The 15639-nt window shown below is 42.3% G+C and overlaps 1 protein-coding gene across 10 annotated transcripts in view; it reads left to right on the forward strand.

The window, feature by feature from the left end:
- C2CD5 (C2 calcium dependent domain containing 5) overlaps positions 1-15354 on the forward strand; it is a 92272-nt gene extending 76918 nt beyond the window's left edge. For 8 of the 10 annotated variants that reach the window (XM_081330564.1, XM_081330557.1, XM_081330565.1 and 5 more), the window contains 5 exons: positions 6559-6609; positions 9070-9171; positions 10119-10309; positions 12654-12800; positions 14970-15354. In XM_081330564.1, the coding sequence (XP_081186690.1) occupies positions 6559-6609; positions 9070-9171; positions 10119-10309; positions 12654-12800; positions 14970-15083 (605 nt within the window). In that variant the 3' untranslated portion in view covers positions 15084-15354. The remainder of the gene's footprint in view (positions 1-6558; positions 6610-9069; positions 9172-10118; positions 10310-12653; positions 12801-14969) is intronic. The other 2 variants (XM_081330559.1, XM_081330560.1) reach the window with 1 other exon arrangement.
- Positions 15355-15639: the final 285 nt, after the last annotated feature.

The raw sequence follows: 15639 nt of genomic DNA on the forward strand, positions 1-15639 counted from the left end.
GATCCAGATGTGGAGAAGGGCAGATTATATCTGGAGTTGACAGGTAACTAGAATAGAAGTCACAAAAGGCTTTACAGGTATTGCTCAACTTACAACCATTCATTTGGTGACTGTTCGAAATTACAACGGCACTGAAAGAAGTAACTTACGACCATTTTTCACACTTAGTACCATTGCAGAATCCCCGTGGTCACATGATCAAAATTCAGACACTTGGCAACTGACTCATATTTACAACCGTTGCAGTGTCCCGGGGTCATGTGATCACCTTTTGCGACCTTCTGACAAGCAAAGTCCATGGGGAAGCCAGATTCACTTAACAACCGTGTCACTCACTTAACACCTGCAAAGATTCACTTAACAACTGTGGCAAGAAAGGTCATAGAATGGGGCAAAGCTCACTTAACAAATGTCTCACTTAGCAAAATAAATTTTGGGCTCAATTGTGGTCATAAGTCAAGGACTTCCTATACTGCTATTGTATATAGACTCGGATATGCTGATCAAGAATGACAAATGTATTATCTTCTTCTCACTTTTCCTCACCTTTGATGTTTATGCATTGCATAATTTCATGTGGATTTTTGAAAGATGGTTAAATTGATTTGTTTTAACCATCCTTCAAAAATCCACATGAAACTAAGCAATCTTTTATAGCTGAATTGCTAGGCAAATAGAATCATTCTTATAGGGTTACCTTGAACTAAGTCCTAAATCCTCATTAGATCATTGGGTATGCTTTATTTTGAGATCTGAGTAACATCTAATCATTTGAAAGCATAAGCTTAGATTAGACAAGCTTAAGATTAGAGTCTATCAGCTACAGAAGTGCCATTCTGATAAATCCAGTACTCTGAACAGAAGAACTTTAATTGAATGTGAAGTTGTTGAATTACAGCTTGGCAATTAGCTTAATCAACAGACCCAGATCATTTCTGACTGCTCTTGAGTTGTCATTTGAGTTGTCTTTTCCAAATATTTAAATAATTAAGCTGTCACTGACGGTTTTTGTTTTTATTTCTACTTATCTCCCAAAGGAGAATAATTAAACCCTGTCCATGAATGTGTATACCATGATAAATTCATTAGCTTTTAAGATGATAGATTAGGTGAAGGAATGGCAGAGCATGGAGGTGGAGCGAAAAGGGGGATTAGCCTAGAATCCCTAGATGGACACAAGAGAACTATGTCCAACCCTCCTTGTATGCTGTTGGCCCTTATCTAAGTCTTAAGAAGGTGCCCACATTAGTTGAGGAGATTCCTGTGTTTAGGCTTTTAGCAATAAATGAGTTTAATTGAATCTTCATGTGTGGACCTGGTCTTTTGCGCCTGACAATAGAGCATTGCACATTTTTTTCTGCAACAGACTAACACAGCTTAATAACATAGGAAGTTATCATTAAGATGGCTGACAATGCATGATTTTAACAAAATAAAGTAGGCCATTATTATTATTATTATTATTATTATTTATTGAATTTCTATACCGCCCTTCTCCCAAAGGACTCAGGGCGGTGTACAGGGCAATAAAATACAATGTACAAAAGTTAAAAGTAAAATTAAATTAATTTAGCCCTAACAATAAATAGTTAAAAATAAACCCAAACCCTTAGTCCAGGCCGTCCTGTTCAAACAACCAGGTCTTCAGATCACGGCGGAAAGAGCGAAGGTCGGGAGTCATCCGGAGCTCAACAGGCAATTGATTCCAAAGGGCTGGCGCGCCCACAGAGAATGCTCTCCTCCTGGGGGCCGCCAGCCGGCAGTCCCTGACCAACGGCACCCTGAGGAGGCCCTCTCTGTGGGAGTGCACAGGACGAAGGGAAGTTGACGCTGGCAGCAGGTGCTCCCGTAAGTAATCCGGACCCATGCCATTTAGGGCTTTATAGGTCATCACCAGCACCTTGAATCTCACCCGGAGGGCAACTGGAAACCAATGCAGCTCGCGGAGAAGAGGTGTTACATGGGAGTATCGGGAAAACCCCATCACAACTCGCGCAGCCGCATTCTGCACCAGTTGAAGCCTCCGAGTGGTCCTGAAGGGCAGCCTCATGTAGAGAGCATTGCAGTAAGTCTATCCGAGAGGTCACGAGCACATGGGTGACTGTACGCAGGGCATGCCGGTCCAGATAGGGCCACAACTGGCGCACCAGGTGAACCTGGGCAAAAGCCCCCCTGGCCACAGCTCCTACATGGTCTTCCAGACTGAGCTGTGAGTCAAGGAGGATACCCAAGTTGCAAGCCCTATCTACGTAGTGTAGCTAATCCCAATAACTGTAAGGACACTTTTATAATCTTGCACTATCCATGGTTTCCCAATTCTGTCTGCTTTGATACTTGGACACTGTTTTTGTTGTTAGGTTGGTGGGTTTTCTTTCCCCAGCATCCTCACTAAATTTCCATTTTTTAATTATTGTTTTAATCCTTGACCTCTCTTTTTGTTTCATTCTTTCTGAAGACATGATAGAGTTAACTACATTTCTGAATTGTGTAAAACTGTACTTGTAAAAAAAAACCCACCTGTTGGCCAGTAGATGGACATCTGGCGTCATGTCAGCAAATAGTGCCTTTAAAATCAGTGGGAAATACAGCAAATTTTTGTTCAGACAGTTCATCAAGTGAATCTCTCAGCTTGCAAGAACTTCTCCCCAAGACAATGTCTAAAGGTAATTTTGACACCACGGCAATGTGCAATTGATTTGCAACTGATATTTACAGTTTTAGAAAAACACTGGATTTTATTGATTTTAGTCCAGCATTAGGCACAAACTGGATTACTGATTTTAGTGCAGCATTAGGCACAAACATTATTCATACGTATATTCTTATAAACGCCAACAAGGTTAAGTACAGCTGTAGAAAACAGGGTCCCCAGTGTTAATTTTCTCTTTCAAGTCTGAAACCTCAAGTGTACTGATGATGAAGAACCTGTGATGGGCAGCAGAAAAGTAAAACATAGGTGCATAATGCACTGACTAGCACTGATGATGTTACTTAGCTGGGTAATGAAATGTCTGCAAGAAAACAACCCAGCTCAAAGAGCGCCAAGGACCCCACATTCATAATTACTAAATGTGGAGTTAAATTGATTTTCAGCTGGGATGGTAATCTTTTGTTGACCCTTGAAAACAAATAGTTGTTAATCGGGTATTGTAATGACTATATATGGTAACTCTAGGTTATCTCTTGAAAACGAGTATCCAGTATGTTTATGGATGTTATTCTGCCTAAATCTATCTATCTATCTATCTATCTATCTATCTATCTATCTATCTATCTATCTATCTATCAATACAGGGTTTTACTTTCAGATAGAGAAATCTCTTGAATCATTTGAAATATACTGGATAAAAATAGTTAGTGGTGCTTAATACTTCTAAATGGTAGAATACCTATACAGGTAGTCCTCACACCCATTTGTTTAGTGACCATAATTCGTTCGTTTGTTCATTCATTCATTCATTCATTCATTCATTCATTCATTCATTCATTCATTCATTCAAACATCAGTTCTAAATATACTGTTTATTCTTCTTTTCTGCTTATTATATTATCTTGTTTGTACTGCTATGGGTTATTTTGGAGAGGAGGGTTAATATGTGAAAGATCTTGGATTAGAGACCGGCATTCGAACGTGACAATCTTGCCTATTTTATGGATATCATTTACAGTAGATTATAAATTACAAATGTCCTTGATGTCACCGAAGGTTTTGGAAAAACTATTCAAAACAGAGAAAAAGCAAGCAGTAGAGCTCTCTCAAAGTTACCAAGAAAGCAAGCTGATTGCATATTAAGAGAAAAGTTATTTGTTTGAAGGGCGCGCAGACATAATGTCCACGGGTCTTAGAACGAAAGGAAAGAAAGTGGTTAAGAAATTAGCAACACCAAATTGGATCCGCGACATCTTTCTTTCCCTTTAGCAAAATGAGCTCTTCACCATCAAAACTGCAGTTGAAATGACCTTTTAAACATATTTATGCATTCTGCTGTTAGCTTTTAGTGATTATTTCATAAAGATTTGAATACAGGGCATCCTCTACTTACGACAGTTCATTTACTGACTGTTTGAAGTTACAACGGCACTGAAAAAAGTGATTTATGACCATTTTTCCACACGTACGACCATTGCAGCATCCCCGTGATCCAGGTGATGAAAATTCAGACGCCGACTCATATTTATGACGGTTGCAGTGTCCCAGGGTCACGTGGATCCTCTTTTGCGAGCTTCTGACAACGGGGAAGCCAGATTCACTTAACCACCGTGTTACTAACTTAACAGCTGCAGTGATTTGTTTAGCAACTGTGGCCAGAAAGGTCGCAAAATGAGGCAAAACTCACTTAGCAACTGTCCTCCTTAGCCACAGAAATGTTGTGCTGAGTTGTGGTAAGTCAAGGACCAGCTGTACCCTAGTGAGAAAATTGCTGCTTAGCTGAAATGGTGCTCAGGGTTTGGCTTACTACTTGGTCTCTTCAGGATCAGCACCTTGGACAGCAGAATATAATTACACGTTAAGGACAGCAGAATGATTAACTGTTAAGCAGCAATCTCCGGCTGAAGACAGATTATTTGCTTGAAGGTTGAACATCACCGCGGAGCCTCTGTCTCACGTCATACATAACCATTAGTTGTACAAATGGGGCTTTCATAAACCTGAAAATCCCATTTGCCCGGAGGCAATGCTGATTCTAAGCCATAGGTAAAAATGCCCTTTTAATAAAAACAAAACCTGGCATTTCCCATGGTTCGTTTTGTTTTCCTTGCTTTAAGACTTCAGGCTGGACAATCTTTCATCCTTGCTTTAACATTTAAGGCATTTGTAGAAAAACCCTCGGTTAATGGCTGGAACATAAGATGTTTGCGGGGGGGGGACGGGGGCGGGGGGGGAAATGAGATAAAGGGACAGTCAGCAGGGTAATTCTCCCACAAACCAGAACACAATGGGACCCAGTGTGCTACCTTAGAAGAAGCCAGAAAAAGAAATTTTGAGTTTGAAAAGGGAGGAGGATTTGGAAGAAAGGAAATTCCCCCCCCCGACCCAGTACATCCCAAAGGAGGGGCAGTTGGAAAATAACTCAGATCTTAGATCGTTATTCCATTCGTGGGTCCCTCTCTCCCAGTCTCTGATCCAGAGGGGGATGTTTCCTGCCCACATTGTGTTTCTTCATGCATCCATACATCCAAAGAGTAGAATGGAAACACATATACCTACATACCTACATACACACACACACACACACACACACACACACACACACACACAGCCTATTGCTTCATTGCATAGGAGAACATACGTGATGGACAGACAATGCTGGTCAAGGAGAAGAAAAGAATTCCTGAAACCTTAAATCTGCAGACTTCCCTACCTTGTTCATGCTAAAATATGTTTTCATACTGAATTTTTTTTAATCACATGTAGGCCTTTTTTGGCAATTCCCCCCTTTTTAACATATTGAGAAGCTCCCCTAAGAATGATTTATTCAAGCATCAATTCTAAATACACTGTCTATTCTTCTTTTCTGCTGATCATACGTTCTCGTTTGTACTGTCGTCGCTTATTTTGGAGGGGAGGTTTAATATGTGAAAGATCTTGGATTAAAGACGGGCATTCCAATGTGACAATCTTGCCTATGTTACGGATATCATCTACGGTAGATTATAAATTACAAATGTCCTTGATGTCGCCGAAGGTTTTGGAAAAATTATTCAGCACAAAGGAAAAGCAAGCACTGGAGCTTTCTCAAAGTTACCAAGAAAGCAAGCTTTATTGCATAATTAAGAGAAAAGTTATTTGGTTGAAGGGTGCACAGACCTAATGTCCAAGGGTCTTAGAGCGGAATATCCTGGGGTCCTGCCATCCCCTTCTGCAATCTTCTGACAAGCAAAGTCAGTGGACAAGCCAGATTCAGTTAACAACCGTGTCACTAACTTTAACAAGTGCAGTGATTCACTTAAGTGTGGCAAGAACAGTCGCAAAACGGGACAGAACTCACTTAACAACTGTTTCGCTTAGCAACAGAAATTGTGGGCTCAATTGTGGTCGAAAGTTGAGAATTACCTGTAATCCTGTCACATACACATATGAGCTGAGCTTTACTTTGAAGGAAAATGTTTAGTATTTTCATCATTTGTCTAACCATTTTTTTTTATTCTGATGTACCTTTTTTTACAACGTGTGCTTCAGTTTTCCCCTTCAAAAAATACGTTGGGTTTTTGTTTTTTTTTGCAAATAAAAATGGCAGGAAACTGCAATGTAATCAGGGTTGGGATCATGGATGGCTTCTAACCTGACATAAAAAAAAATCCCGTTTTTCTCCATAAAAATAGTGTGCAGATGAATCTACAATCATGGTCGTTGCCAAATTGATCTTGAGTATAATAGAGCATTCCCGTATCGTGTTGTGATTAATAGATCCTGAACATTGATATTCTGTTACTCCAAAGTTGATTAGAGGGGTATTTTGAGCAGATTGCCGCTGAAAACTGGAATGAAAAGAAACCTGAATTAATAGAGTTGTCACTGCCTATATCATATTGGTGGACTTCATTTTGTCTTATTAGAGGACCTGGAGAATGCAAGTTCCCACGCAGGTATACCAGCTGGTCAAAGAGGTGAGTTTACTTGATTTAGCTATAAGCCAGAACAGGAAATGCATTCCTGGGTTTGTTGGGAATGCATTTGAGATATAACACTAAATCTTCCAAAGGTATTCACCGGTAACCTTGGAAAGCATGCTCTGATATGGCTTATTGGTACCCAAAATATCTATTGAAAACAACGACGGGTTTCAAGTGATCATATTGTTGTCCAGAACAATTTTCTGAAATGATGTTGGTTATTGACTTTCATTGTACCTTAAAATAATTTTGAATTCCCCTGGATATTTTTTTTTAGCAAAGGAAGGGATGGGTATAGTAAAAGAGCTGTGAATGTATCAATTTGAGTACCCATCATGGAGTCGTCATTAGCAGTTTTAATACCCGTCTACAAATAGTTATCTAGACAGTTTTTATTTGAAAATAAAACATAGCGGCAGAAAATGAGGTGCTCCAGTTCCATGAAAACAATATTATATACAGAGTTTATGAACCAGCCTTTTTCAAGGTAATCCAAGGATTTTAAATACAAAATTTTAAATGGATTTCACAAAATGCTCTGATCTGATGAATTGGCTGAGTGAGTAAACTCATAAATTTAAATTACGGATTTGCAAGAAGTATTTATCTATCTTGTTTGGGCCCCCACTTCATGCCTTAGTTGGCGAGGCATTGTTGGGAGAAGGTGCCATTAATATTCCAAGATCAATAATTTTAAATAAGAATGTTATCAGGAATGTTATGAATGAATCCTAAGAATTGTCAGAGCAGTGTCTGACTTTCTCCATTGGTCCAACTGGTGCCAATTACTTTACATTTTGCTTTAGATTTTCACAAAGTAATAAAGATTAAGCTGAATGTCTTTTCCATGTGCCAAATTACATTGAACACTACTACATCTAACTTAACTTCCTTGGATATTTCATAGCACATATTTTAAATTAGCTTAGCCCAACTCATTACATATTTACTAAACGTATTTACTAAATCCGAATTGATTCAGGGTATTTTAACATTTATTCAGAAATTCAACAATTTCTCCCACCCGCCTATAATCTTTCCTAAGTAAGGGTGCCTTAAATCACTTCTTCAATATATTTAATGTATGTATATGAAAATAAACTCTCCTCCAGCCCTCTTGGCACTGACCTACGGCAGACCATTAAAATAAAACTGGTTTCAGAAGCCCCCGTGCTGATCCTTAAGTGATACAAATCTATGGAAATATTGGGCCAAATTTGGAAACACTTAATTGGCCTTAGGCTCCCAGGAAAATACGAAGCTCTGAATTATCGCAAATAATTTCAAAACAGTTTCATAATGGGCGAAAGTACTCCTGCGAATTTGGCCATGCTTATAGGAGATAAGGGACGTGGTGGCTCAGTGGGTTAGGACGCTGAGCTTGTCGATCAGAAGATCAGCAGTTTGGCGGGTCGAATCCCGAGTGCCGCGTAGCAGAGTGAGCGCCTGTTACTCATCCCAGCTTCTGCCAACCTAGCAGTTCGAAAGCACGTAAAAATGCAAGTAGAAAAATAGGGACCACTACGGTGGGAAGGTAACAGTGTTCTGTGCGCCTTTGGCGTCTAGTCATGCCGGCCACATGACCACGGAGACGTCTTCGGACAAGCGCTGGCTCTTCGGCTTTGAAACGGAGATGAGCACCGGCCCCTAGAGTTGGAAACGACTAGCACGCATGTGCGGGGGATCCTTTACCTTTATAGGAGATACACACGCGTGCACACCCATGTGCAATTCCCTATAAGCATGACCAAATTGTAGGTAAATATAAAGGTTTCCCTGTCCGTTCACGTCTGACTCTAGGACGAGGTGCTCATTTCCGCTGGCCAAGGGAGCCAGCTTTGTCTGAAGACGCATTCCACGGTCACGTGGCCAGCAGGACCGTACACCAGAGTTACCATCCCACCAAAGTGGTACCTATTAATCTACTCGCATTCGCATCCTTTTGAACTGCTAGGTGGGCAGGAGCTGGGGAGAGAGAGCTCGCCCCGTTGCGTGGCACTCGAGTCTCGAACCCGGGCCATCAGCTTTCTGGCTGACTAGCTCAGCGTCTTTAGCCACTGAGCCATAACACCCTGTGAGCTAATTTTATACATGTATAAATCCCACCAGACCAATAACATGCTATCTTAGCTCCATTCAGATTTCGTTGAAAGACTTGGGGGGGGGGAAACAATAACTGTTTGATACACCGAGTTCTAGTCCCACCTTAGGCATGAAAGCCAGCTGGGTGACTTTGGGACAATCACTCTCTCTTAGCCCAACTCACTCGAGAAAAGAGGAGGAGAAAGATGTGCTGGGCGCGTTCACCGCCTTCAGTTAGTTGTAAAAATAATAAAAGGCGGGATACAAATTGAGATAACACGCTCATCAGAAGGAACACTTCAACGGGCAAAGGGGCATCATCCATATTTTCCTCTTTTTTTCCCTTTTTTGTTTCTCTGTCTGTGTTTCCAGCCACTTCAGTTGATTACAGTTCCTTTGCAGACAGATGCAACAGCTGGATAGAATTCATTAAACTGAAAGCTCAAACCATAAGGCGTGGATCAATTAAGACAAGTAGGCAGCCGTTTCTACCCCATTCTGATCATTGGGAGCCTAGATTCTGATCTCTCAGTGGCAAAGGGCAGAGCTTCGTATTCGATAGTGGCGTTGCAAAAATCAGTGTCCCGAGTGTGAAAGCTGCAGACGCACGAGGTCTGTCCAAAAAAACCCCGGTTAATTTTGGAGCACGCGGCTCCCCAAATAATTGCCAGTATATTATGTACAGGTGGCCAAATAGGCTTGTGAATTGTATCCCACCCACCCCACCCCGAAGATATGCATACTCTGCCTGGCAGAATATGTATGTATACCTTAGTGAAATTACTCGTAACATGCAGGGATTCCCTGTGTGACCTGCATGGCTGTAATTACTGAATTAATCCTTGGTGAGCTTTTTTTTTTTTAATTCTTATTTAAGTCCTTCCCTAGGTTTGGCTTTATTTGCTTAAGATGACAGTTTTGATGGAAGCCGGAAGAGCTTAGACCAAAATTGCAAAAACAGCACAAAAAAAAAAAAGTAGAACGGAGAAACACGTCAACTTTCACACTCTTTCCTGTAGACTCTTGTCGTTCCTTCTTGCAGAAAATGTTCATCAAATTTTGACTTCCTTTTCAAATCCTTCCACACTCTCCTCTCCTCTTCCTCCCCCTTCCCCCCACACTTTTCTGTAGATCCACTTTATAACCAAATCATCTGTCTGTGCAGCTGCTGGCCTCCGTGTTTCCTTTTGCAGGAATGATCCTTTTCTCCCAAAATAAATCCCAACCAAGCTTCTGGCCTCTCACTTGCATGTGCTGCATGATGATTTGCTTTCTTTGGCTGAGCATCACAGGCAGCTGAATGTGGTCACCCAGCTCTCTCACACCCATGTGGAAAGGGTCACTGTGTTGGCACTACCTCCATCCGGTTCGCCCGGAGTTTGAGTTGAGCTTCTCTCCTTCTCTCCCTTTGCTCCATGTAGCCATCTCCCTTGACAAGCCAAGTCCACTGACCGAAGGACTGGGCCGTAACCATCTGGGGCCCCCAGGAATGAACTCCACTGTGCCCGTTGTGAAGATGACACCGCTTTCTTTCATCCCCGGGGCAAAAATAACAAAATACCTTGGAATCATCAACATGTTCTTCATTCGAGAAACCACTTCTCTGCGAGAGGTGAGCTGACAAGTGCATTTCTCCCGTGTGGAATTGCGGGCAGGATTGAGTTTAGGTTTGAAGTGTGGCATGGACTTAGGCCTGAAATGTGGCATGGCTCCAGAGTATCTGAGGAGCCGTTTCACCCCATTGGGACTACCCTACCCCACTTGCTCCAGTAGAAGGGGTTGTTGTAGATCTCATCTGCTAGTTCTCCTCTAGGGAACTACATAAATTGAATACTCCTCAAGTTCCAGTTTCTTGTCCCCCTCTTGACACGATATCCTTATAGACGTTATCTAAATTCTACATTAGCAAAGTAACACTGGAAAAGAAGTACTTGCCGCAGGCTGGCATGAAGATCATGTAAAGATCTGAAGGCTCTCAACTAGGAGAGAACATGAACTATCAGTACAGATTCAATTTAAGACCAATAAAAGAAAATATTGGAAGTTCTGGGTTGAACTGTGGTGTCCTTGGTGCTCTCTCAGCTCGGTGGTTTTCTTTCAGACATTTAATTGCCCTTCATTATTAACCTGCAAGAAAACAACAAGCTCGGAGAGCACCAAGGAGCCCACCATTTAAGATCAGTTGTTGTCAGGTGCAAAAGACCAGGACCACACGCCAAGTTCCAGTTAAATTGATTTATTACTATACATGCTAATGCATAGAAATAAATTAATGGTTACCACTAAAGGTCAGTGGAATTCAAGAGGGGTTGGACCTGGTCAATTTGTGGCTACATAGTGACTCTAGGCTGATGACTCTCTTGACTCCGCCCCCAGGCTCTGCCACCCATTCTCCCATGGCTATGGTTTTCAATGGTAGGAGAGCCTGTAGCTTGCTTGCTATTGTGGGACTCCACCTCCCCGAGTACTTTTTCATATTTATTGTTCTCTGGGCAATCTTTTTTTTACCTTCAGGCTGACCCTAAATTGTTCTGCATGTTTCACATTCCATCACATTTTAGTCCATCTCTTGGGTTTGACTTTCCAATTCTGTAGCAGAGCTATACACATGTACCTGTCTTTCCTATAACAGGTTCAAAATAGACAGTGGGGTATTTTTTTTTAAAAAAGTGCTAGATCCATCTCTTTATTGTGATTTTAACCTGTTTATCTGGATAATAAATCAGGCTTTTCTCACTGGGGAAGCTGAAGTGTAAATATCCCAACCATTTTTGTGAGTTCAGCATGAGAATGTTATTTCTTCTGAGACAGTGGACACAGCTCTCAATTAATTAGAACAATTTCAAAACCCTACGTGTTTACGCCACTTATTTTTCACTTCAGCTGAGAGTCTAGAACACGGGTAGGCAACCTTGGCTCTTTTATGACTCGTGGACTTCAACTCCCAGAATTCCTGAGCCAGCATGTTTCAGTATGGAAACCTCTCCATTTCTCCTCAGCATGGCTGGCTCAGGAATTCTGGGAGTTGAAGTCCACGAGTCATAAAAGAGCCCAGGTTGCCCAACCCCTGGTCTAGAAAGAATGCAGATAAGAGCAACAAAGATGATTGGGGGAGGGCTGGAGGCTAAAAGATACAATGAAATATTGCGGGAACTGGGTATGTCTAGTAGTCTAATGAATAGCAGGACTAAGAGTGACATGATAGCAGTTTTCCAATACAGATAGTCCTCAACTTACAACAGTTCATTTACTGACTGCTCAAAGTTACAACGGATGGCACTGAAAAAAAAGTGACTTATGACCGTTTTTCACTGTTATGACCTTTGCAGCATCCCCAGATCATGTGATCAAAATTCAGACGCTTGGCAACTGGTTTGCATTTATGACGGTTGCAGTGTCCTGGGGTCATGTGATCCCCTTTTGCGAACTTCTGACAACCGAAGTCAAGGGGGAAGCCAGATTCACCGAACGGCAGGGTTACTAACTTACCAATTGCAGTGATTCACTTAACAACAAGTGACGAGAAAGGTCATAAAAATGGGGCAAAGCTCACTTAACAAATGTCTCACTTGACAATAGAAATTTTGGGCTCAATTATGGTCGTAAGTCAAGGACTACCTGTATTTGAGGAGCTGTCACGCACAGGAGGTCGACCTATTCTCCAAAGCTCCTGAGGGCAGAACAAGAATTAACAGGTGGAAGATAGTTAAAGAAAGGTCCAACCTGGAACTAAGGAGAAGTTTCCTCACAGTGAGAACAATTAATCAGTGGAACGACTGGCCTCCAGAAGCTGTGGCTGCTCCATCACTGGAGGCTTTTAAGAAGAGACTGGACATAAATTTGTCTGAAATGGTATTGGATCTCCTGCTTGAGCAGAGGGTTGGACTAGAAGACCTAAGGTCCCTGCCAACTCTGCTATTCTGTATTCAAACAACTTGTCTGTGTTCGTTTTATAGGAAGGTGGAGTGAGTGGTTTCCTGCATGCCTTTGTGGCTGAAGTTTTTGCGATGGTCCGAGCTCACGTGGCAGCACTTGGGGGAAATGCTGTGGTCTCCTACATCATGAGGCAATGTGTGTTTATGGAGAACCCAAACAAAAACCAGGTAAATAATGCTACCCTTACTAAATCCTCTTGAGGTGCATCTGGAGGCTCTTTGTGATAGCCCCAAAGCCCATAGCTTTTGGATGAGAAGATGATGGCCTAATTAAACCATTCATAACTTGTTTCTGGAATTTTCAGAACCGAAAGGAAGAGGCCTTTGGACCGATGAGTTTGCAAAACGGTGTCCAATGCTTCAGAAATAATTTGCAAAAGGTGCTGCTTCGTAGCATGTAGCCTCATGGACATAGCCATTTGCTACACTTAAAACAGCAGTATCTTTTTCTAGGATTGTACGGCTGCTGTCCACAAGTTGTACATGATCTTGGGAAAGGCTGCAGCTGCTTCTTCATGCTCCAAAAACATTTTTGGAATTAAATCCAAACCATTAGATAACCCCAGCCTATAAGCACATAGCTTTTGAATTAAAATTAAGGATTAATCCATTCTTCAGTGGTGTTCTGTACCAGCCTACTACCGGCCCTGCAGATAAGGCAGGGACAACCCCTTTACAAGAAGGCAAGAGGCTGGAACTAAGCCTGCCAAATTTATGGACACAAAAGCAAACAGAGCAAAACAAGACACGAACCATGAAACAGGAGCTATTCAAACGGTTGCCTTCAGCAAACCAGCCCTCCCACGCATTCCCCTTTTAAACAGTTCAGGGCGTGGCTTCTCTCTGCCTCCTTCCGAGGTGCCCCATTGCCTTCCTCTGTTTACTCCTGATTGACTGCCTCCTGCGTCGGGCGTCCTTGAACAGGGCCAGCTGTGGGTCATCTTCATCCACGCTGTCAGGCTCACACAGCTGGGTCTGCGTCGTAACCAGATGGGAGGGGCCTGGCTGAGGGCTCTCATCAGCAACCTCTCCAACACCCTCAGCAACCTCTCCAACACCCCCATCCTCCTCCTCTGAATCGTCCGACCCAACTGCCGAACCCACAGGCTGACCCTGAATCACAACAAGTGGGCTGGCATGTCATCTGAGGCATGCCAGGGCTGTTCTTTACCCCAAAACTGATAGGATTTGCTTAAATTAGAAACCAGGACTTGCATTTCGCCTGGATTAAGTATGAACAAGTTTTATTGACAGTTTAAATAATTCTTGCAGCTCTAGAAGTTATGTGGGTTTGAATAGATAAAAGCAAAGAGACTCCAAAAATAATCCTTTCTTTCCACCTACAGACCTACTCTTAATTTGGGTCAAATGTGGTATACTGTACGTTCCATCTTCTGTGATCCAACTCCTTAAAGCAGACATGGAAATCTGTTGATTGCATGGCATTCACTGTTTACCCCAGTGTTTCTCAACCATGGCAACTTTTAAGATGTGTGGAATTCAACTTCCAGAGTTCCCCAGCCAGCTATGCTGTCGGGGGAATGCTGGGAGTTGAAGTCCATCCATCTTAAAAGTTGCCAAGTTGAGGAACGTTGACATACCCCTTTGAGACTTTGCAAGCATAGCCAATCCTTCCTCCTTGCAACCAGGCTGGCCATGAATTCCAGACCTCGGTCAGCAAAAAGCCTCTTAGCTGATGGAGGCAACTTATAAATTGTTTTAAAATAATTAAAACTGTAGAGACTAGAAAGTACACAACGCCACCCCAAAATCTGTTTATCCTGATAGCTGCTCTTAACATCTGCAGAATCCCATGTAGGGCTATTGCTATCATCTATATTTTTCCCCCAGTTCTATGTATATCTAGAACTTGTGAAGCTGCCGAAATCACACCACGTTTTATAAGCCTCTGTAAGTTATCAGAAGGGACGTGGTGGCTCAGTGGGTTAGGACACTGAGCTTCTCGATCAGAAGGTCGACAGTTTGGCGGGTCGAATCCCGAGTGCCGCGTAACAGAGTGAGCGCCTGTTACTCGTCCCAGCTTCTGCCAACCTAGCAGTTCGAAAGCACGTAAAAATGCAAGTAGAAAAATAGGGACCACTACGGTGGGAAGGTAACAGCGTTCCGTGCTAGTCATGCCGGCCACATGACCACGGAGACGTCCTCGGACAAGCGCTGGCTCTTCAGCTTTGAAACGGAGATGAGCACCGGCCCCTAGAGTTGGAAACGACTAGCACGCATGTGCAGGGGAACTTTTACCTTTAAGTTATCAGAAACTGCCAGTTTTAAAGTCCCATCAGACAACTAATTGAATTCCCCTTCTTTGTTGCTTTGCAGGCCCAGTGTCTAATAAATGTCAGTGGAGATGCAGTGGTTTTTATTCGTGAATCTGAACTCGACGGGGTGCCTGCCCAGTTTTCCGCTATTGGCTCCACAAAAGAAACGACATGAAGAGCGGAGATGTCTTCATTCATGTGACTATATTTCCAAAGGCTCCAATGGCCAGGTTTTGTTTCTTATGCTCCGTATATGAAGGACAGCTCCATTTTGAACCAGCTTAAAACATCTTTCCCATTTCACAAGTTCCACCTCATCGCTCTCTGGGCAGATGAAAGAACATCTGACAGAAGAAAGAACGAACCATCTATTGTTCTTCAGGCTCTTGCCCTGCATTTTATAATACAGCCTTAGAAGCACTCTGAGATGCTAATTCTTTGATAAGGCGGGGGGGAGGGAGGGAGGGGAATATTTATACTGAAACTGGAATAACTGGGAAAGCTAAATCTACATTTTCCATAAAGGAAGAACTGGCATTACCATCGCCAGATGTGCACCATGCAACCAGAGAACGTACCTGTTGGAATAAGCGAGACTAATCAGCATCCTCAACTGGATTCTGTGGCATGTTTGTTTCTTTGTTTTCACATTAGTGAGCTATGAACTATTTTTCTATTATGATTTTTTAAATAAATAAATAAATAAATTGCAGTATTGATGATGATGAACT

This window comes from Vipera berus (genome assembly GCF_964194415.1).
Source record: "Vipera berus genome assembly, chromosome: 6".
Taxonomy (NCBI): domain Eukaryota; kingdom Metazoa; phylum Chordata; class Lepidosauria; order Squamata; family Viperidae; genus Vipera; species Vipera berus.